Source organism: Phoxinus phoxinus (genome assembly GCF_949152265.1).
Source record: "Phoxinus phoxinus genome assembly, chromosome: 3".
Lineage (NCBI taxonomy): Eukaryota > Metazoa > Chordata > Actinopteri > Cypriniformes > Leuciscidae > Phoxinus > Phoxinus phoxinus.
In genome coordinates, this window is record NC_136878.1 from 13,951,966 (window position 1) to 13,979,398 (window position 27,433).

At 39.0% G+C, this 27,433-nt stretch overlaps 1 protein-coding gene across 1 annotated transcript in view; it reads right to left on the minus strand.

Moving 5' to 3' along the window:
- Positions 1 to 420: 420 nt before the first annotated feature.
- LOC306995309 (globoside alpha-1,3-N-acetylgalactosaminyltransferase 1-like) overlaps positions 421 to 27,433 on the minus strand; it is an 85,918-nt gene continuing 58,905 nt past the window's right edge. Inside the window, exons 5-7 of the mRNA XM_079606813.1 lie at positions 21,331 to 21,360; positions 21,086 to 21,223; positions 421 to 1,392 (exon numbers count right to left, since the gene is read on the minus strand). Coding sequence (XP_079462939.1) covers positions 702 to 1,392; positions 21,086 to 21,223; positions 21,331 to 21,360 — 859 coding nt within the window. The 3' untranslated portion in view covers positions 421 to 701. The remainder of the gene's footprint in view (positions 1,393 to 21,085; positions 21,224 to 21,330; positions 21,361 to 27,433) is intronic.

The following is a 27,433-nucleotide window of genomic DNA, read 5'->3' on the forward strand; positions in this document are numbered from 1 at the left end:
CGGTTCGACTCGGCGCGGAATGGTTCGTCTCGTGTCGCAAATACAATGACGCTGAAGTGACGATTCTGTCTGACCAATCAGTGATCTGCAGTGTTTTCACGTCACATTATAGTATCGGTACGGTACGCTTGGAACCTCAACAGAGGTGGTACCATTTAAAGCGAGCCGTACCGTACCGTACCATGCAGTGGAAATGCGCCATAAGTGAGCCGTACCGAACCGAGCCGTACCGTACCATGCAGTGGAAAAGCGCCAAAGCGTGCCGTGCCGTACCGTACCGTACCGTACCATGCAGTGGAAAAGCGCCATATGACAAAACCCAAACCCAGAGTGATAAAAATAAATATGAAGTAATCTCCTGCAAAGTACAAATATGTGTAATTTGTTATTCACAATAAGAATTACATTACTCCCAATGTTAGATAAGCTTTTAGCTTCTTTTTTATTTATTTATATAAATAGAAAACCATGCAAATCTTTCACAGTTTTTTTAGATGCAAAGTGCCTTTCTTTGCCTCCCCCTTAACCAAGTGCTGATTTGAGTTTTAACCAGCATTTGAGATTAGTACGCTGCTCTTTATGGCACTTTATTGAAGGAAAAAAATAATTCTGATAATATACATTTCGATCACAAATGTTGTGTAGCCGATGGAAAAAAATTTTGTTAGGTTTTGTTTTTTGCATGTTTCGGTTAACAGCTGCTATGGGTTTGGTCGAACAGCAGCGTAGTTCTTAATAACTTGAGAAAAGCGAATGATTTTGACCTCATTTGTGTGAGGTTTAAAGTCCTGCCACAGATATTCAGGTGAGAGCACCTTGCTGGGTTTGTTATAAAGGAAGTACTTGTTCAAATGAGACTCCTCCTGCCATGCTGCCTCGATGGATTTAGATGCATCAATGTCCAGCTGCTCCCGGCAGGCTTTAGCAACCTCATGTACGTCTTTCATTAAGCCACCGATCACAGCCTCACCATAATAATAATCACCATCAGCAGAAGGAATAAAAGCTTGAGACTCTGGTCTGCGCTCATATGGGTATTGTTCACGAGGTGTTTGATAATAACCAGGATGTATCACACCTACCAGACGACCCAAAGTCTCCACCCCCCAGCGACCATAGAACTTTGTATCCACATCAAGGCTGAAAACATAGTCTGCTTCATTGACCAGTCGACTTTCAATCAGTTCCTCCAGTCTTGCCATCCTGCTCAAAGTGATCTCCTGCCATCTGTTAGAACTAGGGACTGTCAACACCGTCAGATGATGTTCTTCACTCAGTTTCACTGCAGGAACCTGTTCTGGTTGATCAGTGAACACGTAATAATGCACACGAAATCCAACAAAGTAATTCTGCTCTGCAGACTCCAGGAAATCTCTAAGAAACTGTGTATACCTGAAAAACAGAGAGGGAGAGTGACAAAAATGTAAAGTAATAAACAGGCAAAAAACTTATCTGTCACACCACGGTCTGTCCAGCAGAGGGAGACTGAGAGCACAAGACCTTCCAAATCTTCCTCCTAATTCACTGCTCATTATTGGTTCAATGAAATCACCTGTGCCTAGCTTGTTATTGTTAAAAGGTGTATATTTAGAGATTTGCATTTGCTTACACCTTAGCTCAGTCTTGAAGTTCTCTTGCCTAGCTTATGCGTTTACCCGTTTGGTCTACCTTGAAAGACTTTAGCTCAGACCTTTTTGACCAGCTTCTCTGGTAAACGTTGTTTTATGTTATTGGAGTCCTTTGCCTGCATCTATGGCAAGCTGTTTTAACATTTAATCCTTAAAACCTACCAGTATCTATTTTCATGCTACTAGTAGGCTACATAATTTTTTAGATACTATACCTTTTCCATTAAATACTAGTGGTGGGCAGATTGAGGCTTCATGAAACAATGAAACAGTTGAAGCAAATGTGCTATATTGTGTTGAGGCTTCGAAACAATCCGACACCCGTCTCAACGGTGAAACCTAGTGGTCACTTGCAGGTGTTGATCTGAAACAACCTTGACAACGAGCCATTAAACAAGTTGTTGTTTTTTTATTATTGTATTTTTCTAATATGTGAAGCTTATAACCTGTAGGCTCCTCACTGAGCATAACGTTATTTTTTATTTATCTATCTTAATCTATCTGTATCTATTAATCTATCTATATATATTTCTATGCATCTATTAATGTGTCACTATATGTAGCTCTGTCTGTCTCTAGCCTATCAGTCAATGTGTAAATTAAATGTAAGCCTAAATATAACTAAACAAATCGCACTATAAATGTCACTTCATCACCAAAAATCAGCTATCTCAAAATCAAACTCCTTTCACAAAAACCCACAAGGTCAAGATGCGTTGACTTAATTTTTATACAGATGTGCGGTGTGGTCTGTTCCCGACCCTGTCAATCAAACGCTGATTCGGCGGACCATGCCACCTGTCTAAACACTTGTGAAACACTCCGAAGCTTCATTTAGTCGTCATAGACGTTGTATGGGGGGGGCGCTGTGCGACAAAGCGACTCTAGACACGATCAGGCTCTGTGTTTGTTTGTTTTTGTTATTAAGCGTTGTGCTGTGTTCCAGTTAGACGTGCCGATTTTCGGTAATTCAATAAAACACGATAATGAATATTCAAAATACCGTAAAAAATAATAGATCCGAATTTTTATTTTTAGAACGTGCATTATAGCTTATTTTCCATCAACCGCTTGAACAAACACTGTGTATATGCTGCGCAGAACACGTGAGCGCAGTGCGCGCCATGGCCACTGACGCCGCATTCAAATTCTCACATGAAGAAGAAGAATGGCGGAAGTAGGAACGCTGCCGACAATTTATCCCCCTTCAAAAAGGGTAAAGTCAGATGTTTGGAAATATTTTGGGTTCCAAAAAAATGCAGAGGGATTGCTGATCGAAGACAGTTTCCCTTTGTGTAAGACATGTGGACGGAAAGTGGCTGCAAAACAAGGGAACACGTCTAACATGTTCGCTCATATTCGTGACAACCATCCACTGCAATTCAGGGAGATAAAGGTAAGACACTTTATTTCTCATGTTGATAAAACAACTATTTGAAAGACAGGATGGCAAAGTTACGTTAACTTATTTCCATTTGCTGTATAGGAAGAGTTAAGAGTTAGCATGAACTCCACTTGTAACACTTAAGTTTGCGTCTCGTATTTTATCAACAAAAATGCAATATTCAGCTAAAAGTTATGTAATTAATAATGGAAGTTAGGCAGAATAATAATAATAAAAAAATAAACACAATCATACATTTCCACACAGTGTGACTGTGTGAGTAAATTATGTTTATAGATGTTTACAAGAGAGTACAAGCTAAAGCTCATGTGTTTTCCATTACTAAAATCTAGTATTGAATGACAGAAGCATTTAGTTAAAAGTTGGAATTTGGATTATTTTTAATCTAACAAATAAAAAACGAAAATGTACTTTGCTTGTATTCTCTGTCTGAACAGCATGTTTTATTTATATTTATTTGTATTTAAATGTTTGAGTTACTTTTAGTTCATTAAAAAGTTATTAAAGTTACTAAAAGGACAAAACTGAAGTTTGTTTCTTTTTTTAACTTGTTTCTCTTGTAAAATTACAATATTGTGATAATACCGTATACCGTGATAAATGCTCTCTCAATTAATCGCAGCATGAAAAAGTGATACCGGCACATGCCTAGTTCCAGTGTGTTTTCACGTTTGACAAAATGTCAATAACAACAGTGCTACAATTAGCATACATCTGGCTCGCGATTGTGAGTTTATATCGCGTAAATGGACTTTTCTTGGGACCTGACGCTCCGTGTAAGCTGAGCCACCTGTTGGAGCTGAGCCGGCTTGAGTTGGAGCCATCGCAAGTACTATCCCTTTCTACAACAGATTCCTTCGGAGCTAATGCGGGGCAGCAAACGGAGGCGAATACGGAGGAAACGTGGGTCTAGAGGAGGTATCCGTAACAGAATGAGGAGAAGAGGAAGCAGATTACCGCTACCTGCCATCACCCTGTCAAATGTACGATCATTACGAAACAAGGCTGACGAGTTGTCCACACTCTTGACATCAGACTCGGACTACAGGCAAACAAGTTTGTTCTGTTTTACAGAAACATGGCTTTCTGAAGACGTGGATTTTGATCTGGATGGCTTTAACATTATACGTTTTGACAGGGATGTACGGAAAACACGGAAGTCAATTGGGGGCGGGCTCTGTATAGCTGTCAACAAAAAGTGGGCTACTAACTTCACGGTGAGAGAGACTGAGTGTTGTAAGCACTTTGAAATAATGACTGTGTCTTTCAGACCGCACTATTTACCCCGAGAATTCACACAAATTACTGTGATTTTAGTATATGTACCAGGAACTGATTTTACACTTGCTGCTGAACATAACAGACAGTTACAATAAGGCTGTCAATCAATCTGCCAAACAACCAGTATTTCTGCTGGGGGATTTTAATAAATGTGACGTCACCACTCATCTACCTAACCTGGAGCAATATGTTACAGTCCCCACTAGAAGGCACAACAGACTGGATTTGTGCTATGGCAACATTCCGGATGCGTATACATCAAAATCTCGTCCTCCTATTGGTCGCTCTGACCATAATGTTATTTTATTGTTGCCCAAGTACAGATCACAACTTAAAAGGGAAGCACCAGTTAAAAAAATAATTAATGTGTGGAACGAAGAGACTTCAGAAACATTGAGAGGATGTTTTGAATTGACTGATTGGGGTTTGTTTTCTGAGGATTGTGGAAATGATTTTAACTTATTGACTGATGTAATAACCTCTTACATCTTATTCTGCGAGGACGTTGTAACTACAACTAAACCAATAACAATACATCCAAATAATAAGTTGTGGGTCACCAAGGACATGAAAATCTGTCTAGTTTTAAAAAAGAAGGCTTTTTTAGAAGGTGACACACCCAGAGTGAGGGAGCTTCAGAAAGAATTTAGAAGGAAGGCTAAGATGGCAAAAATTCACTACAAGGACAGAGTGGAACAGAAATTAACCTCTGGGAATGCGAGGGAGGCATGGCAGGGGTTAAACACCATGATGGGGAGAACATCTAAACCTGCAGCGATTAACTGTCAAGACCCCGCCTCCTTTGCAGAGCAGTTAAACAACTTCTTCAGCAGGTTTGACAAAGGAAGTACACCAGCCAGTTGGAACCCACCTAGCCCCAGTCTATCTCACCAGACTATCATCATTGATGAAAAACTAGTGGCGTCTATTTTAAGGCAAGTGAACCCACACAAAGCCCCTGGCCCTGACAGACTCAGAGGCAGAGTGCTTAAAGATTGCTCCACCAAACTAAGTGGGGTCTTCACCAAGCTCTTTCAGGGCCTCCTGGATTCTTGCTGTGTTCCTTATCAGTGGAAAGAGTCAACCATTATCCCAATCCCTAAAAAGACACATGCCAAATACCCCAAGGATTTTAGGCCAGTTGCCCTGACATCACTGCTCTGCAAATGTATGGAAAGAGTGGTAGGTAGCCACCTTTCCAGCGCTGTGACAGGAAGACTGGACCCACTCCAGTTTGCTTATAAAGCCAAACGTGGAGTGGAGGATGCAACTCTAACTCTCTTGGACACTGTGACCAGACAACTGGACTCATTACACACCCACACAAGGATTTTATTTATGGACTTCTCATCTGCTTTTAATACGGTACACACACATACACTCTTGCAACATCTAGTTGAACTTCAGGTCCACCCAATATTGATTTTATGGATTAAGAACTTTTTACAGGACAGACCTCAACAGGTGCGTGTGAACGGTTTTAATTCTAGAAAACAGCTTTTAAACACTGGGCTACCTCAAGGATGTGTATTATCTCCTGCTCTTTTTTCTGTGTACACAAACAATATTTCATGCAACAAACATGGAATGATTCTTCTAAAATATGCAGATGATATGGCCTTAGTAGCCCACTTGTCTGATATGAAGGCGCTGTCTGACTACCATCAGACAGTCAACAATCTTGTCACAAATTTCCAAAACATTTATTTAGACCTCAATACCGCTTAAACAAAGGAGCTGTGCTGTCAGAGCAGGGAAACTAAAAATACACAAGATATGTTTGAACCCCTCAGCATTAATGGTCAGCCAGTCTAACAAGTTAATGTTTTTAAATACCTGGGGACAGAAATTGATACATCCATGTCCTTCACACAACACGCAGATAGCGTGTATAAGAAAGCACAGCAGCGCTTACACCTGCTGAGGAAACTCAGAGATTTTAATGTGAGTAAGGACATTTTAACTAGAGTTTATCAGTCACTCATTGAATCCTTACTGACTTTTAATATTTCAGGCTGGTACAATGCCCTTACCGTCAAGCATAAAAGTAAACTGGCACTGGAATAATAAATCAGGCCAGCAAGATAATAGGCTCCCCGCAAACCCCACTAACAGAACTTCATACACGGTCAGTGTTAAGGATAGCCACGGTAATCACACAAGACCCTACACACCCACTTAATCAATCATTTCAGTTAATGCCATCAGGTCGACGCTATAGAGTCCCACTTGCAAGGAAAAACGTATACAAAAAATAATTTGTCCCCACGGCCATTGCTACACTGAACAGCCATCTATAGAACAAATCATGTTTTTGCAATTTGCACATTTGTTTTTTTAGAGCAAATCTGAGTATTGTTTAATTGTTTTTGTATATGTCTTAAATGTTTTAATGTAATGAGCCTGTTTTGTCAAAGACAAATTTCTGTCACTTGTGACAGACAATAAAGTTTTTCTATCTATCTATCTATCTTTAGCCGTAGTCACGTGACGTGACATGGGTGTTTTGAATCACGCTTCAGATCAGTGTTTCGAAACATCTGCACTCCGGGATCTCGAAAAGCTTTGGAACATCGGTTTTGCGTCGGCCATCCCTATTAAATACTAATGATTTATTATTTAGGTACAAGTGCCTATTCTTTAGATACTAGTACTTTAAAAAAAAAAAGATACCAGTAGTTATTCATTAGTTCTTTTTTTTTTTTTGAGACTGGTACTCATTCATTATATACTACCTGTTAAATAGACATTATAGTCCTACTTATTATTTAGATTCTAGCCTATTAAATTGGTACTAGTACTTATTTATTAGATACTAGTACTTATTCATTACTAGTACTTATTAGATACTAGTTCTTATTCATTAGATAGGCTACTAGTACTTATTTCGATAGTGACTTGTAACTATTTTTGCCATTTACTTCTATGGGGATATGTCATTCCAATATAAAATATTCAGTTCTGACTAGTACGCATATGTATTCCAATTGTGACTACGTATTTAGTAGATGCTAGTTATTCATTAGGTACTAGTACTTATTTTTAGATAGGCTACTATAGTACCATTTATATGCTCATTGTTCAATAGATTCTAGTACTTATTCATTAGCTACTAGTACTTATTAAATAGATATAGTATCTAAATGTATTCAATTTTTTTAACTGGCCATTAAAAAAGCCGTTTTAATAATAATAATAATAAGTTTAATTTATATAGCACCTTTGCCAAGCTCAAGGGCGCTTCACAATAGTATAACAAGCAGTTTACACATAAACGGACAATGGACATTTGCCCAGTCCAAGTACTGAGCGATTGCAGTTGCAATTCGCATTACATTTGCAATACAAACATAAAAAACAGAGGCAAACAAACATTAGTTACAGAGAGCATGGTGGGCAGTCGGAGTAAAGATGTAATAGATTGGTACCTAAGTTAACATAGTGACTGTGTTATGTCAAGTTAACATTTTCATGACTGGTAATACTGATTAAATAAATGTGGTTTGAGTTTATACTTAAATTCATGCAACCTGGTGGTTGTCCTGAGAGCCAACGGAAGAGAGTTCCATAGCTTAGGGGCTATAACAGAGAAAGACCTGCCACTCTAGACGATAGACGAAATCTCCGCTCACGAGTTCACAGCCGAGTTCATAGCCAGAAGTTCACAGCCAGAAGATCGGAGAGTTTGAGGGGGAATATAAGGAGAAAGTAAGTCAGAGAGATAGGCTGGAGCAAGACCGTTGAGTGACTTAAAGGTAAGCAGAAGAATTTTGTAAGTGACACGGGATAACATGGGTAGCCAGTGCAGTTTAAACAGAATTGGAGTGATATGGGCAGTTTTTTTAGTTAGTAGCCTTGTCTTGCGGCAGAGTTTTGGAAAGAACGTGTCCCCTCCAATATTGGAGACAGTTGCATTTGTCCCACCCAAAAATTATACCGCGGAGGAGAAAAATTATGATTTTTAAATCGAGCTTCGCACCGAACGCACGTCAGAAACAGAGGACAGGGTGTGTGTGTGTTCATCTGAGCCTCATTGGTCCGTCACTGCCCGTCAATGTCAGAATAATTGAGATGACCAAGCAAATCAAAGTAGGCGGGCTTTATGTTCACAGACGCTGCAGAGCGCGAAGTTTAGCAGTGCGAGGCACAACTCGACGCTTCAGTAGTGTATGCTCAAGTGCGAGATAAGATGTAAATAGCTAAACTAAACATTTCATATTTGACAGCTGTTTTAGGTCATACATGTTAGAAATAATCAGGCAAACTAATAAACGTTTCTCTAATTTCGCCATTTTTAACTGAAAATAGGCCTATGTAACGTGATTCAGTTAGTTAAGGCCAGAGCCGTTGAAAAACAGAGTTACGACACTCCCATAGACTGCCATAGGAACTTTGGAATGCGGAAGCAACGCGTGTCGTGGAGCTGCCGATAGTTCCAAACACTGATAGTTCCAGCACTGAACCCCATTCATTTTCAGTGTTTCCGAAGTACGTTCGCTGGTAAGTTGACAAAATTACTTTATTTTTGACATTTCAACGCATTAGCCGTCCTCTCATGAATCTAGTCAGTAGTTGTAATTTATGTAGCTTAAGTTAATTCAACTTTAGTTAATGTTTATTGGAAGATAATAGTTAATTGCAGTTAGCTTACGTGACCAACACTTCACTAACGTTAGCTACCAGTCAGAAATGTGTAAATTCAATACTGAGGTCATAGTTAAATGTGATGTTGCACTACATTGTATTCAGAGTTTTTTTGGCCAACCTTATTTACATGCATGAAGTGGTCAGAATATTACAAATACATCTGGATATAAAGCAAATAAGTACAGCTGCACCCCCACAAATAAGACCTCAATGCTAAAAAGTGTAAATGAATTTACTAGGGATGTCCCGATTAAGTTTTTTTGCCCTCGAGTCCGAGTCATTTGATTTTGAGTATCTACCGATGCCGAGTCCCGATCCGATACTTCTATAATACATAAAAAAAGAATAAAGAAGAGCGAAAAAACAGATCCAGGATGTTCCTTATTTTTTATTTAATTCACCTTATTTTAACATTCAACAACTCTGTTAACAAACAGAGCACTTCTGTGAGGTAGCTTGAACAATCAAGTAATAAATAACATAAATTCTTCACTTTTGGTGATGTCAACAAAGTAATGTCATGCCGCACTCGTTTGCCGTTTCTGTGTGGAGTCAAGAGGGTCAAACTCTGTGCCACCGCATAACTATAGATGTGTTAAAAAATAATGAGAATATATATACATATATATACATATATATGATCGGGAGGTAACGTCCGATTCCGATCGAGTCTGAAACCACGTGATCGGGCCCAATTTTCGATCACGTGATCAGATCTGGACATCCCTAGAATTTACACCTCTATGACAGTATAAAAAATCCTGAACATTATAGAAAAGCAGAATTTATGGCTGATATTTGTGTATATACAGTATCATAATGCAATCAAAATATAAAATTATATTTTCCCTAATTTTCATAATTTGTTGGATGAGCAAAATAATTAGCCAGCTTCTTCCATAATGATGTTGTGTAAGAACAACAATTTGAATAACAATAGTGGTTTGTGTATATATATATATATATTGTTCTCAATTAATTTCAAACAATACAGGAGACACTAACTGTAGGTGTGTTCTCTCACTTCTGTAATTTCAACCTTGTGAAAATGTTTAGGAAACATAGGCTTTCAATGTGTATTTAATTTGTCCTTGAATGAACTTTAACATCGTTTCCCCTTTCTTTACCACTCCTAGTTCTGTCCAAAAGACTCGACTCCAGACCCGGTCTGTGACACGCTCTGCTTCTGGCAGGGGAATGCTCTCACCCTAACATCCAAGTATCTATAGCATTACTTAAAGCGTGGAGTTTGAATGCTTTTGTTATCAATGTATGGATAAGCATTTGAATGATTCCCGATTCACCACCAGGTCTCCAGATTGTCCTACAGCTGCGGTGGAAGAATGCAATGGCTCTATTGTGAACACTTGTATTCCTTTTCTGGCCTGCTTTCTGCCATCTTTCTCTCCCTGTAGGAAGTCAAACAAGTTTCTTTGAAGACTTATACCCACTCCCTAGATCTATTATATAATTTAAAAAAATGTGTTGAATGCAATTGGTTGCATATTTTTTACTGTTGACCAAACTTCTTTCTTGACTTAAACTGAGCAGCTTTAGACTAAATGATATTCACTTGTTGTGCAGGTTTATGTGAATGTATTTTAACATAACACAGTAAATACTGTAAATGTATTCTACCTTATGGGAGCAGTCCCCCTTCCCTCCAAAGTTAAACGCACAAAAAAATGATTAAATTCAAAGGGCTTTATTGACATGAAAGTTTCAAGAACAATGTGTGTGTGTGTGTGTATACACACTATCAGTCAAAAGTTTTGGATCGGTAAGATTTTTTATGTTTTTAAAATAATTATTTAGTTATTTTCTGCCCACCGAGGGTACATTTATTTGATTAGGGGGAGTGAGCAATATTGTGAAATATTATTATAATATTATTCAAACACCTGATTCTATGTGAATATATAGTAAAGTGTAATTTATTCCTGTGATCAAAGCTGAATGGTCAGCTACATTATTATCAATGTTAAAAAAAGTTATTTACATTTTTATTTCAGGATCATTAGATGCATAGAAGGTTCAAAAGAACAGCATTAATCTGAAATAGAAGCTTTTGTAACATTAAACACTACCGTTCAAACGTTTGGGGTCAGTATGAACATCTATTTAAATTTTTTTGGGGGGGGGGGAATAAAAGAAATCAACACTTTTATTCATCAAGGATGAATTAAATTGATCAAAAGTTACAGTAAAGACATTCATAATGTTACAAAAGCTTCTATTTCAGATTAATGCTGTTCTTTAGAACTTTCTATTCATCAAAGAATCCTGAAAAAAATTGTACACAACTTTTCAACATTGATAATAATAATAAATGTTTATTGAGCATCAAATCATAGAATGATTTCTGAAGGATCATGTGACACTGAAGACTGGAGTAATGATGCTGAACATTCAGCTTTGATCACAGGAATAAATTACATTTGAAAATATTAAAATAGAAAATAGTTATTTTAAATTATCATAATTGTATGCAAGTATATATATATATATGTGTGTGTGTGTGTATATGTATGTGTGTATATATATATATATATATATATATATATATATATATATATATATATATATATATATAAAGTGTGTGTGTGTGTGTGTGTGTACTGTGTACAGTTATTATATACATAGACGTGTGTGTGTGTAACTCCATTTTCATTTCAACTGACCACACTTTTAACGTTAATGCCGTCTCCATTACAGAAATTTGCAGCAAATGGTCGTTACTGTAAATGTATTCTACGGTATGGGAGCACCCCATTTCCTACCAAAATTAAACACAAAAACGTATTAATGCTGTGTTTCTGCTACTCCCCAGAATTTTTTTTTTAATTATATGTAAGTAATTCAAGTGTCAATGTAATAATCAGTGTACATTATACGTCAATATTTACCGATAATTGCTGTAAATATAGCTGCTGCTGTCTGCTCCGCTTCAAATCATTGGCAACGCGGATTTGTTTGGAACTATTGAGAGCTACACAAATCACGTGACCACGTGGCGGCGAGATCACAGTGTGTCGCAACTCTCATATTTAACGGCTCTGGTTAAGGCTAACGTTACTGTCATTATGAGGGGAGGGGACAAAACACATTAACAAAGCCGTTTTCATATAAGGCACAGGTTAATATGAATGTGTACATATTGTACATATAAATATAATTTGTAGTCTTCAGTAAATTAAAAAAGACCAGCTTTAGGAGGGGAAGAGACAGGGCAAGATAAGGATACTGAGAGAAAAAGAAAGAGTGTTGGAAATGAGGAGAAAGCAGGTACTGTATTGACAAATAATCTACTGCCCGCTGACATAGTTTTAAAGTTATTGTTATCCATTTTTTTGGCCTTCAAAACATCTTAAAAGCACACTGTTAACGATTTTCTTGTATTTTTACAGTACAGTACTGGCAGCACGGTTGCCAGCAAGTTACTGTATTTCGATTTACAGTAACTGTACTGTAATTCACTTTACAGTACACAAGATCAGTACTGTAAAATACAAAACAGTAATTTACTGTATTTTTTAATTTAGTCTGCTTCTGCTGTAATTATACGGTATTGTACTGTAATATCTATATTGATACATTACTGCTAAATATTATTATATTACTAATAATGATAATATTATAATTATATAATATGTAGTTATTACAGTATATAAATCTATAGGTAATAATATTATAATGCAACTCCAGAATAACTGCAAATCAAAAGACAATCCAAACAATGTTCTTGTCAAAAAAATTTTTTTATTAATCAATTACAATCCTGAAAATGAAAGAACACAATGTTAATTACCTACAATGTTTTATTCTGAAAACAACCTTATGTCAATAAACTCCATGAATGACTTCACTCCATTCTTAATGGTACAATTTACATATTGCTGTTTGTACATATTAATCGAGTATATGTATGTGCAGTGAATACAAATACTTACAGTATGTTGATACAGCTGTGTGTGTGTGTGTGTGTGTGTGTGTAAGTGAGTGTAGCTGTACAAACGTCTGTGTGTGTGTGTGTGCAGGTGAGTGTAGCTGTACAAACGTCTGTGTGTGTGTGTGTGCAGGTGAGTGTAGCTGTACAAACGTCTGTACAGTATGTGTATGTTTGAGAGTGTATGATTATGTTTGTGTGTCTGTGAATGTGTGAGTGACTGGGTGTTTGATTGTGAATATCAGTGTGTAGCTGTACAAACATCTCTGAGTATGTGTGTGTGAGTGTGAATGAGTATTTATGTGTGAGTATGTGTATGTGAGAGTGTGTGTGTGTGTGTGTGTGTGTGTGTGTGTGTGTGTGTGTGTGTGAGTGTAGCTGTACAAACGTCTGTGTGTGTGTGTGTGTGCAGGTGAGTGTAGCTGTACAAACGTCTGTACAGTATGTGTATGTTTGAGTGTATGATTATGTTTGTGTGTCTGTGAATGTGTGAGTGACTGGGTGTTGATTGTGAATATCAGTGTGTAGCTGTACAAACATCTCTGAGAATGTGTGTGTGAGTGTGAATGAGTATTTATGTGTTAGTATGTGTATGTGAGAGTGTCTGAGTTTGTGTAAGTGAGTGTACGTGTAAGTGAGTATGTATGTGAGTGTGTGCCTGTGTGTATGAGTGTGAATATTAATATGTAAGTGTGTGTGAGAGAGTGTGAATGAGTATGTATATGTGTGAGTGTGTTTGTGTGAGTATGTGTCTGTGAGAGTGTCTGAGTTTGTATTAGTGTGTGTACGTGCAAGTGAGTATGTATGCGTGTGTGTGTGTGTGTGTGTGTGTGTGTGCGCGCGTAGGTGAGTGTAGCTGTACACATTTCTGTGAACTTTTGCATGTATGGTGAACGCATTTAAGAGAGAGGTTGAGAAACTACATGACTTGCAGTTGTAGCTGGGCATACTTTAAAACTTGGCTGATATGACTTTGGAACTGTACTGGAACCTGGCGAAGATTGGACTGATGACCAAAACTGAAAAAGACATGAAACACAAAAACAAGTATGACAAAACCTGTTGTTAGCCTCAGCACCAATCATGATGAGCAGACAGTGTAAGAGAAACATTTTAAAGAAAATTATGTAGAAATAACAAAAGCAGCCAATTTAAACAATTTTTTTTACCTTTAGATTTTAAAACTTTAAGTTCAAAACATTGTATTCAAATGGCTAATACTTACAGAAAACTCCTTCCCAGGCTGCAAATAAAATTGTCCCACACTGTAGAGCTGTAAGAAATAAAAATAAATATGAATCAGTTAACTGTTATGAGTTGCTTGTTGAAGACATATATTTTATACATCTGCTTACAATACATCTAATGTTAGGTTAATAAAAAATGAGCTTCACTTCACCTTTCTGAATATTCTAACTTGTTTTTTTGGCATGCATTTTACTTGTCTTTGTTGCCTGATATATCATTATTAACTCTGATAAGATCATTATTAACTCTGATAAAGTTTTTTTGAACAATGTACACCTTTATTAATATTTTTTAATTATTATTTATAATAATAATTTTGTGTCATTACAAATCACAATGCTAAGGAACTGGGTCTCCCGCCCTAATAGAAATGAAGTAAAAGGCTAAACTGGTACCAATAGCCAATCTCTCTAAGCCCAAATCACCCATTTTGCGTTGCAAAGGAAAGTGCAGTATTTTTATGCCTTGTTTTCACATCTTTTTGTGTCTAAACGACTCAATTTGATCCCGTATTGATCATAAAAGTTCGTCAAATCATAAAACCATCAAGTTCGTCATGCGGGAAACGGACTGCAATAACAGTTTGAGCAAAATGTAAGTTATATAACGTTAATGTTATGTCTATTGTAAGTGCTTGTTTTTACAACTGATAGGCTCGGATGTTATGCAAAGGATCCCTACAGAGATAACAGGTAACGTTAGCCATTTTTGTTATCGTAAGGTTCAAACCTAACATGTCAGTAGCAATTTTATCGTGCAGACCATCGTAAAGCACATAGTATTAAAACTCGACAGAAACAAAAAACACCTCGATTTGTCTTTCCACCGTTGCAAGTCTGGTTTGGTCGAAACAAACCGTATGGTAACGTTAATTCACGGAGTTAGATTTGAAAATGTCGGGACAAGCTGCGGGGTGAAAGAGCAGATCTAACTAACGGTGTTTTTGCAACCATCGCTGGCTAAACTTCCACTGCACTGTCATTTCATATGAAAAGCTATGTACACTGTAGCGTAAAATCCTAAAACCTAGTTATAAAAGTAAAAATTAACTTACCAAATTTCCAGATATCCGCAGAGTGAGATATCCATCCAGTAAATGGCCTGCTTGCAGTTGTGCTCTGACGTCAGTCAGGCGGCGCGCGCGCTCTCTTTACAGCAACCCTGTATTATTGCCTGTCATATTACAGCCAGGTTACAGCAACACTAAAATATACTGTAAAATGTTCCCGCCCAAACAAAATGACCCAGAATGCAATGCAAATTACGGCATTTTACTGTAATATATTAATGCAGTATTGTACTGTAGGTTTTTACAGTACTGTGCTGCTAAATCTACAGCGACATTTAACAGTGCACATACAGTATGTAGATCAGAAAATCAGTGTCTCGGCGGAGCCCCTGAATCCCAGTAGCACCTCAATGCAGTACATAAGATCCAAGGGGCGGAGTTGGATCCAGATCCAAGGGGCGGAGTTAGATCCAGATCCGATGGGCGGAGTTGGATCCAGATCCGAGGGGCGGAGTTGGATTTCCTCTCACTGCATTCTGATTGGTCGACAGGTTCCTAGCGTTTCTCACAGGTTCGCGTTTAAAGTCTGTGTAGAGAGAATGGTGTCGTCTTAGCGGCCCCTAACAAATGATCGTTGCGACGGAAGCGAATCAATCAAAACTAACTTTAGCTGGAAAATAATTTTATTAAAGAACCGCTATAAAGCCAAAACCATCTCCATTTCCTATAAAGTTTATCTCTGTAAAGCTGCTTTGAAACAACACTGTTAAAAGCGCTATATAACTGAAGATGATTTGACTTTTGACAGAAAAACAAACTTGCTGAAAACAAATCTTATTTAATGAAGTTTAAAAAGTTACAAACATTGTAGTTTGTACATTGTGTGAATGTGATTTTTTTTTTTCATTTGGAAAAAGCGTTTAATTATCCAAAAAAATTAATAAGCGTTTAATAATCCAAAACAAAAAGATTGATTAAAAATTCTTACATTTCATCTTCCCTGAAAAGCATGGAGTTCCTTGTTACATGCAAGAATAAATATATCTTAAAAAGAAATGTATTCTTTGATTGGCTGATCTTTTACCCCTCTCAGTAGTCCACATGCACTTTGATTTCAAATATTATAATATTAATAAGTAGGCGCATCTACTTTTGAGTAATATTAAATCAAGTTTAAATTCAAGTAGAAAATATGTGTGCTTTTCCATTGATTATGCAACTGTAAGTGACTAAATTATAGCAGCACTAATTTTAAACTTATAAATGACTTCACAAGGGAATCTGACTTAATTTACATAACATAAGAGCATCTCACTTACATAAATGCATGAACAATTCATTACCAGCACAATTAAATAGGGGGGAAAAAAACGTTTATTAACACACTAGGTAAAACAGACATTTTGAAAACAGTAGGGAAACGTTGAAGGCAAAACATAAGGAAAACCACATTGGGAGCACACGCAGAAATGACACAAACATTACAGGGAAACCACCGGACATTCACAATTAACTATTCATCCTTTCAGGTCAGCACAGATCTGGCAGAACTCGCTGCAGAAGTCTGGGTGGGTGTCTTCACATATTATTTTAAAAAGTTCCCCCTTTCTTCCTCGACCTCCATATCCTGTGGGTTAGCAAAGAAAGCAATTATTTCAATGATCATTATTTTTTAAATGTTTTAATTCATCATTGAAAGTAAAACACTCCATGGCAACAACTAACAATGCATACCTGGAGTGCAGTGTTTGCCTAACCTGGCTAGTGGGTAACTTAGCGTGGCTAACCTGGCTAACTAGATAGCTACCTAACTGACAACACCACATGTTAGCTTACCCTAGCTATAAACATATGAACATACCAACAGTATTATCCAAAGCTAATTAGTTTAGCTAAATAGATAGGCCACCTCTACACGTGCGTGCTAACGTTAACGCTACAAACGACCTAACTTACCATTAATGGATGACAGTTTAGCGGACTAGTTAAACATGTCTTGGTGTTATCAAAAAGTATGGACACTGTCAAAACTTTAACATATATTTAAGTGTGATCATTACTTAAAGACGCACACTAAATTATTAATCTATCTCGACTATATTAGTAATCAAAATGTAGACTTACATTGATGAGAGCAAACAATGATGATCACCGATATGCTGGTTCATCTGATGGTGGGGCTGAGGCGTGGGGGCGAAGTATATATAGTGGGAGGAGTTGGATCTGGATCCAACTCCTCCCAGTGGATTTCATGTTCTGCAGTGAGGACCTTCTCCTGAATCCCCCTAACTGCATCACATTTGGGACCTCAGTGATTATAAAACCCTGCGTTTATACTAATAAACAGCCGATATCCTATAGAAATTTGCATGTTAATAAGCAACTAGTTAATAGTGAGAATTAGATCCTAAAGTAAAGTGTTACATTTTTTTAAATCATACACATTGATATGTTACCATATTATCATGCTTAAAGGTATAGCGGAGGATCTTTCCTAATATTAGAAAAGACCCGCCCTCTTCAATTTTTTTTTAAAATGCACATGTGCAACACTCTATTTGCTCCCGAGAGGGAACGCTTACATTAACTTTTACTAGCAGTGATTTTAAATGGATTTCTCCAAATAGCATGACAAACTTTACCTGTCTAGTAGAATCTTCGCGACTGCGGCATCAGTGGGAAGCCCAACCAGTGCTTTTAGCGCACGCCAGCGTGTGAAATATTCTCCCAAAATCACTCTGGTCTTGTGTTCTGCGGCCTTTCTCTTCTTATCATACACTTCGTATAAATTTTTTCTCTTTCGACCCTCAGCCATTTTCAAAGGAATGTCTGAAACCGTAACTCATCATACATAATACACCAGAAAGCGAAAACTACATAGGGACGAGCAACTACGACGGCCTTACGTAAACATATCACCAGAATGATTGACACTTAAGTGGACCAATAGTATAGGCTACCCACCCGGAAAAAGAAAATCCTCCGCTATACCTTTATAACTGAGAATTTGAATAATTGTAATGTGATGATCAGATGCAGATATCTAAATCAGAACTGTCCGGCGTTTGACCGGACAGTGGATTCAGGTGACTCAAAGTGCACCAGATTAATGAATTTAACTTTAAAATGTAAAAAAAATTATGGTACTTTACAATAAGGGTGCACTAATAAGCATTAATTCATGCTTAACTAATGCACAGATAATACTGAATGACTGTATTACTAATGATTATCTAAGCTATTCATTAATGATTGCCTCATTAGCAACTAATGAAGAGTCTGTCTGGTTAATATATTAGTTCATATATGAATTGTTATTAATTAAATATGTAATTGTGGATTAATTCCATAATCACTTATTTTATTAACTAATAGTGTTAATTAATTTGTTAATTACCACAATGAGCCAAATATGCATTAATACATTATTAATTACAGCATTAGTAGTGTGTCAATTACTACAATTACTAGATGATGAGTTAATAATAATAATAATGTGCCTCAATAAGTAAAGTCACAACATAATGATTGTTAGCTAATGATTAATTAATCATTAATTACCATCACTAGAGTTTATAAAAGCTGTTTATTAAACACTGGTTTCCAAAAACATTGTAGTAATTGACACACTACTAATGCTGTAATTAATAATGTATTAATGCATATTAGTTTACCTGTATTATCTGGAAGTTGAAATATAAGGCTTTGGCTCATTGTGGTAATTAACAAACTAATTAACACTATTAGTTAATAAAATAAGGTATTATGGAATTAATACACACTTACACATTTAATTAATAACAATTCATATATGAACTAATATATTAACCAGACAGACTCTTCATTAGTTGCTAATGAGACAATCATTAATGAATAGCTTAGATAATCATTAGTAATACATTAATTCAGTATTATCTGTGCATCAGTTAATGCATGAATTACTGCTTATTAGTGCACCCTTATTGTAAAGTGTTACCAAAATCATATTTATCTAAAAAAAAGTACTACCTAATTAATAACTACTAGTATTTAATATACATGTACTAGTCACAAGTGGAATACATACTAGTCAGAACTGAATAGTTGAATAGTCCCCATAGAAGTCAATGACAAAAAATAAAATTAAATTGTTACTAGTAACAAAAGAATTCTATTGGAATAAGTACTAGTATCTAATGAATAAGTACTTGTCACGTTACACACACGAGAAAAGGGTAAGATCCATGAGCAGTATTTTATTGGGTAATCCACAATAGTGATCCAGTCAGGGTCAAAAGGGTCAAAAACCATACAGGCAATCCAAAACAACAAGAAACAAAACAAGAACAGGAAAAAACTTATCTCAGGAAGTGGCGTGACAAATAACAAGGACTCTGTGACAAACACTAAAACAGACAGGGTATATATACACAGATACTAACAATGTGATAGGGAACAGCTGAGTGCAATGATCAGTGATTAGACAGACAGGATGATGGGAAACGTAGTACATGATGATGTGGTGACTGAATGGGGAAGAGACCTCTAGTGGACACCCGGGAACACAACCAGCCACTGTGACAGTACTAGTATCTATTTAATAGGTACTAGTATCTAATGAATAAGTACTAGTATCTAATAAATAAGAACTAGTCACTATTGGAATAAGTAGCCTACTATCTCTCTCTTTCCAGGCTCATATTAATTCTATAACTTTTTCCTTCATCTACGTCTCATCGCCCAGCTCCGTCCCTTCATCAGTATCAAAGACGCTGAAACTGTCATCCATGCATTTGTCACATCACGTCTTGATTACTGTAATGCCCTTTTCATTGGCCTGCTAGCTCCATTTCCAAATTGTAATACATTCAAAACTCTGCTGCTAGAATACTTACTCACACCAAGCGTTCTGCCCATATCACCCCAAATTTGTATGATCTTCACTGGCTTCCAGTGGCCTACCATATTAGATTAAAAATCCTCCTGCTCACTTTTAAATCTCTGCTCAGCTTGGCTCCCCCCTATCTCTGTAACCTGCTCCACCCCTACACGCTCTCTACAATCCTCCGACTCTAGCCTTCTCGTTGTCCCTCGGCATCGCCTAGCTTAAATGGGGGCCAGATCATGGAACTCTCTCCCCCGATCACATGTTGTGTTAATAATATTTCTGAATTTAAAAAACAACGCAGATCCAAGTGCGCTGGATCATATGAGATTCTACACAGTTCAGCGCACTTGGATCGGCGTTCCTAGATCGACTGATAGAGACTGTTTTTCAAAGATGGCTTCTGTCTGTATACGCGAAGTTGACTATATGTATAAAATATCTTCTTATTAAACTGTCTGGACACTGTCAAAGTTCTCAATGCTTCGGTTTGAAGGTAGGGACCCTCATTACGCTACCGTGTTAGTGTGGGGCTATTTTGAGCCTTGTTAGTGGTATTAACAAGCGATTTTTATTTGTTATTACTCAATGCCCTATATACTAGCGTTATACTAGCGTTATAGGCTAAACTGTTTTTAGAGATAAAACTATTTACATTCGATAATCATGAAAACAAATCTCAGATAACGGTTGACTAGGTAACAATGTGTAATTAGACCAAAGGTTCATTTTGCGCCGGAGTTCTCCTTTAAGGGTGAGTATATGACAGAATTTTCATTTTAAAAGTGAACTAATCCTTTAATCTAAAATTACAAACTGCCAGATAAAGGCTAATGTTTTATGAATTTGAGGAGCTGAGAAGAGTGTCTTAGTAGCTTTAGTCTTAATTAGCCCGTGTGTAGCACTTTGCCTTTAATAAAATGTGATTTTGGCTAGATTACAGAAAAAATGTCTGGTTACCTAACAGCATTACTGAAAAGTCATTATTTAATATTGTTTAACATGATTAAATTTAAAGATGGGTTTAAATTCAGAGATAGGAAAAATATGAACTCACTTTCCAAGAGCGAAGACTGTAGTTGCTATGGTGATGTTTTGTTGTTTGTAGATTGAATCAATCAACGTGGGATCAAAAGTTCCTTCCCAAACAACTGGGGCCAACCATGGGGTCAAAGGAACAACATTTCCATCTGGGCTGTTTTAAAGAAAGAAATTCACACACATATGCATGAAATACAAATGCATGGTAGTATATGAGAAAAATATATGTAGGCTATAAAAAATAACTGTTTATGTTCTTACCCCACTACACTGGGCTGATTGTATGAAAGCCTGCACAAAAACAAAACAAAATCAGTTGTAAACAGTTGTGATGTCTTGTAATGATCTCCTACATGCAAAGCTTGTTCCTATTTTAGCTAGTCTAAAATTGCTATTTTAGACTGTGTTTTGACTTGTAGATGATGTGCCTTACAGTGGGCTGAACATGGATCTTAACATCTTAAGCTCTTAATTTACTATATTATAGTTAAAGGTGCTGTCTGTAAGAATGACAGCTAGTGGTGGAAATAGGTACTGCAGTCCAAATTCAAAATATCAGAGATCATGGTTTTCCCGCACCCTCCTCCTCAGACTCGATGCTCACGCGGGTTGCCAGTTTGAGGACATGCAACAGGAACGAGCGAAATTGAAAATGAAAGCCGAGGAGACTTACAGACTTTAAGTTAATGAGTTTATTTATCCACGTTTTAATATGCTCTCGTTCGTAGAGATTTTTAGATGGATATCAAGGTTGTGTGGAATCTGCAATCTCTTACAGAGTTTGTTTGCTCGTTTCCAAGCACCCTGGGGTGAATTGGTAGTGGGCGAGATCACAGAGACCAAAACAAAAACCAACTGACAACACGGAACGTGTAAAAGTTATCTTACGAGAGGTTCTCTCGTTTTGCGTAAGTATCTTACACTACGGGTAAAGTCATCTTTTCTCGAGATATTGAAGCCAAATAATCCTTCATTTTATATTTATTGTCAACGCATTGCAGCAGCTAGCAGACCTAGAGCGGGCTTACTAGCACGCTCATTGGCTGCCCTGCAGCAACTGCAGCAGCCAACCGCTGAGCCCTGCGTGACGTCACGCCCAATTACGCGTCAGAGCCCGCCAGAATGGGTGTGGCTTAGCGTATATACGGAAGGGCTCGGGGGCTGCTTATCTGATTTTCATCTCTTCAGCGAAGCTCTCCGCATCGCTGGATCCTCCTGAGAAGCCGACGCCGTCGACTCAAGCGGCAAAGCACGCCTAGGACAGCGCCTGAGGAAGCCGGACGATCTTCGCCGCCTTCAGCCATCCGTGCCTGCTACACTATCCGGCATCATATCCTTTACTGCTTGTGTGTGCTCGCCGCCATGACACACACACTTCTCTAAAAGAGCGCGAGGCATTTTACGTATAAATGTTTGACGTTGAAAATGCACATCCGCCCGCAGGACCACGCTGCAAGAAGCGTCGCTCCCAGAGGCTGCCGGAGCCTGATGTGGCCTGCAGGCGCTCACCGGAACCTTCCCCGCGAGCCTTGCCGCCACTTTCCCCGCGCTCTCTCCCGGATGCACAGATGCCGGTGGCCGCCTGCACTGTTGTCGCCTCGGAGGATGTAGCGGAAGAGGACGCCATTGACGACAGCTGTTCTCTCTTGGCGTCAGGAAGCAAGGACTGGTCTGGCTCTAACCCAGACCCCTCTCCTTCGCTCCAGGAGTCCCACTGGGTCCCGGGCCAGCGTGGAGGCTGAGCCTCCTCACCAAGGCAGTCGGTCAACTCGGCCTCGAGTGGTCCCCGCGCCCAACAGACTCGACGGGTGTTTCCTGCCTGGCCGCCGACCAGTGCCCACGTCCAGGTCTGCACCTTTTTTTGCCGGAGCTTCACGCCGAGCTCACTAAATCGTGGAACGCTCCATTCTCCGTGAGACTTCACTCCTCTATCTCCTCGACGCTCTCCCAAGTGGACGGCGCGAGTGAGAAGGGATACAAGTCCATTCCCCCCGTGGAAGAGGCGGTAGCAGCACACCTCAGTTCGCCCATGTGTAGCACTTTGCCTTTAATAAAATGTGATTTTGGCTAGATTACAGAAAAAAAAATTCTGGTTACCTAACAGCATTACTGAAAAGTCATTATTTAATATTGGAAAAATATGAACTCACTTTCCAAGAGCGATGACTGTAGTTGCTATGGTGATGTTTTGTTGTTTGTGGATTGAATCAATCAATCGCTCACACTTACTGACAAACACACAACGCCCAGCGCTACACACGCGCCACAGGCTTTTTCACGTGAAACGTTCCCCATCCAAGCGGGTCGGGACGTTACACACAAACTGGCCAGCCGCCGCTCTCAGCACGCCGTTGTATACAAGCACAGAGAGCCACTCACAGCGCCAATGCCTCAGACAATGAACCCACACTGTGCTGCGGTCGGGACCAAGAGACCATTCTACCCCTAGCCATGCACGCAGAGGTGTGGGAGGCGATCCCGGGACTGTCAGAATGGGTGCTAAATACACTATTCGCTGCAATTCGCTCGTCGCACCCCGCGCTTCCGAGGTCGGACCGAAACGAAAGTGAATCTAGAAGTGGCACACTTAATTTGTGCAGAGATAGCTAAACTGCTATGCAAGGGGGCTGTAGAACCAGTACCTCCTTCTCAGAGCGAGTCAGGCTTCTACAATCGCTATTTTCCCGTCCCGAAGAAGGACGGGGTTCTCAGACCCATTTTAGATCTGAGACACCTGAACAAAGCCCTTATGAGGCGACCGTTCAAAATGATTACGACCAGACAAATCCTCGCGCAAATTCGCCCGAGGGAATGGTTTGTCTCTCGATCTGAAAGATGCATAGTTCCAGAGTCAGATAATACCCCTTCACAGGCCATTCTTGAGATTCGCCTTCGACGGTCAGGCATATCAATACACCGTCCTCCCGTTTGGCCTGTCCCTAGCACCTGTACATTTACGAAGTGCATGGACGCGGCTCTCGCCCCCCTCAGAAGTCAGGGCACGCGAATACTGAACTACTTGGACGATTGGCTGATTCTAGCGCAGTCAGAGATATAATTGATATCTCACAGAACACGACTTCTCAGCCACCTGGAAGGTTTGGGTCTCACGGTTAACTGGACCAAGAGCTCATTACTGCCCAGCCAGACGACCTCTTTTCTGGGGATAGATCTGGACTCTGTGTCTATGACGGCCCGCCTGTCGACGCAGCGCACGCGCCGCGCTCGACACCTGGTCGCTTCATTCCAGTCGGGCAGCGGTGCTTCAGCTGGGTTTGCTACGAATGCGCCAGCTACAGCGCTGGCTGAATGCACGAGTGCCACACCGAGCTTGGGCTTCCGGCGTACCGAAAAGTTATCTCGACAGACGTTTCCAACCTAGGTTGGGGTGCCCTGTTCGAGGGCAGACCGGTTTTTGGCCAGTGGTCAGACCGGGAGAGATGCCTTCATATAAACTGTCTGGAGATGATGGCGGTCGAGAACGCGCTGAGGCACTTCCTCCAGCGTTTACGGGGCTACCACGTGCTGATCCGCACGGACAATATGTCAGTGGTAGCCTACGTGAACTGTCAGGGTGGTGTCAGATCCAGAAATCTCAACGCTCTGGTGGAACGCCTCTTCATTTGGGCTCAGCATTCCCTGCTCTTGCTGAGAGCTGCGCATGTGCCTGGACGCCTAAACGACAGCCCAGACAGACTGTCCAGGGACAATGTTCCCCCGGGGGAATGGTCCCTGCATCCTCAGACAGTCCGGCTGCTGTGGCGCCGTTTCGGCAAAGCGAAAATCGACCTGTTCGCATCGAAAGAGAACGCTCAACCAAGTGTGGCCCAGCTGCCCGCTATACGCTTTTCCCGCGATCCCACTGTTACCACAGGTAATCAGGAGAGTCAGGGAGGCAGGCCACTCGGTGCTCATTGGCTCATTGGGCGTGACGTCACGCATGGCTCAGCGGTTGGCTGCTGCAGTTGTCGCAGGGCAGCCAATGAGCTCGCTAGTAAGCCCGCTCTAGGTCTGCTAGCTGCTGCAACGCGTTGACAATAAATACAAAATTAAGGATATTTTTTTTGCTTCAATATCTAGAGAAAAGATGACTTTACCCGTAGCGTAAGATACTTACGCAATACTCGTTCCCTCTTCTAGAGAGAATCAAGGTTACGTTAAATAACTGGCTGTATAAGTGTTTTTCAGAGAAACGAGTATGTGAACTTAGCATGTTTCCTAAATATCTGCAATGTTTATGCTTACATACAGCACATTTAAAACTCAGCAGAGATTTGCACTAAAACCAGTCCCCATGGTTACCTGTCAACTTCTGTATTTAATTGAAAAATCTAATGATAACTTTCAAAGCTCTTTACAATTTTGCCCATCAATACCTCAGCACCTTCTCACACATTTCAGTCCTCTGTAGCCACTCTTTCTGAATAGCATATATACAATTCAATTTAGATATATAATATTAGCACACACACACACGCACAAAAAAAAAATTTCAAATGCAAAACAGATTTTTGGTAAAGTTAAAACAGAATTATAGGAAATATTTAAACGGATTCCCTTTTCTTGTCCTGTTTCAATTTACAAAGGGTTGAGACAATCTAGATCATTAACTTCTCAAATCCTAACATTTCCTCTCCAACTCCTACCCCTGATTTTGTACTTTTGATTGTGGGCATTTCCTTTGTAATCTTGTTTTGATGTTACGGTTTTAAAGCGGTAGTTAAAGGAAGCCTATGGAGTCAAAATAGGGCCATATATATCTGCAAAATAAATCAATGTTTCGCAAAAAAAAAAAAATGTTTTGCAAAAAAAAAAATGTTTTGCAAAAAAAAAAAAATGTTTTGCAAAAAAAAAAAATGTTTTGCAAATAAAAATAGAGTATTGAGAAAAAAAATGCTTTTTTTGCAAGTAAAATAAAATAATTGCAAAAGAAAAGTTAACCACTGAGAGAAAAAATAAAGTTTAGCAAAGTAAAACTTCAGCAGCATTGACTGCAACACATATTTCCCTTTGCGCCGCTCCTTTAAATCCACGTTTCTGTCATCCGTGCCTCTGCGGTGCACGCTTTCCTTTGCGCTTCCTTTTTCTTTGCGCCTCGCTTTGTGTCCCTGATTTGACGTGGGGGGTGGGGTCAAGAGGTTGGGGTGTGTACAAGGGACGAAGGCGCGTCCTTCTCGCCTACGTCATCAGCGCGAGCCCCAGACCGAGTGGATCGATCGAAATGGTGGAGCAGTAGTGATGGGATTTATGGCTCTTTGAGGGGATCCGTTCCTTTCAAAGAGCCGTTCAAAAGAACGGCTCTTTTGGCTCTTTTTAAATATTTAGTCAGTTTTAAGAAGCCAGCTTGGGAGCATCTTAGTTTATCCTCACTGGGAGGAATGATGAGGTGAGATTTGTAGTCAAATAATTAAAACTCAGATATCACACACCAATAGTTGAATTATTCTGAAATATTGATTATTACCTCATTTCTCATGTGTGGACTATATTCCATTGCACAACATCCCTCTGCTTAGGAAGTGACATCACTATTTTGGATTTACCTTTAGTACAAAGTGTGTGTATGTGTAAAGCTATGTTGACATGTTATTCATACAATACCTAACGTTACTCACAAATAAACATCAAAAACAAAGCCGGCTGCAATGAATTTCTGTGCAAAACAGCTTTTACTACAAACACTTCCACACAAGAACATTTTGATAAAAAACAAAAAATATTTAAAGTTTTAAATATATACTGTAGATGAAATTAGAATAAATAAAATGGAAATGTCTACATACAATCCACTATTACTACTGTAAACTTTGCAAATAGGACATCACCCGATGATCGATGATGTAACTTATATGGTTATGTATGATCAACTCTGGAAATATTCCTTCATTCAAAAAACGTAATTTGATTTAAGGATGGAGATTGCACAGGAAAGTAAAGTGAGTGAGTGAAAGCAATTGGGACATTGCTTAATTTGTATTATCTTATTGGTGTCGTGCTACAGACATAATTTAAATATTATGCAGGAAACAGAAATCCGATCAGTTATCCAGATACATTTGTTAATATGAACAAATGTAAACGCACGGTGTCCTGATTGGCTAATGATCCGATCTGCTTGATCAGATCATGGTGATCGCATGTTAATGCCAAGTGTAAACACAGCCTTTGTGTGCATCTGTGTGAAACACGCATAGGAAAAAAAGAACGACAAAGAACGGCTCCCCTCCAGCCGCGACTCGGCTCCCATCGTTCATGTTTATGAGCCGTTCAAAAGAATCGGTTCGTTCGCGAACGTCACAACTCTACGGAGCAGAGACATGCGGGTGATGGATCACAGGTATGTATTATTGATAGCTTTCTTATT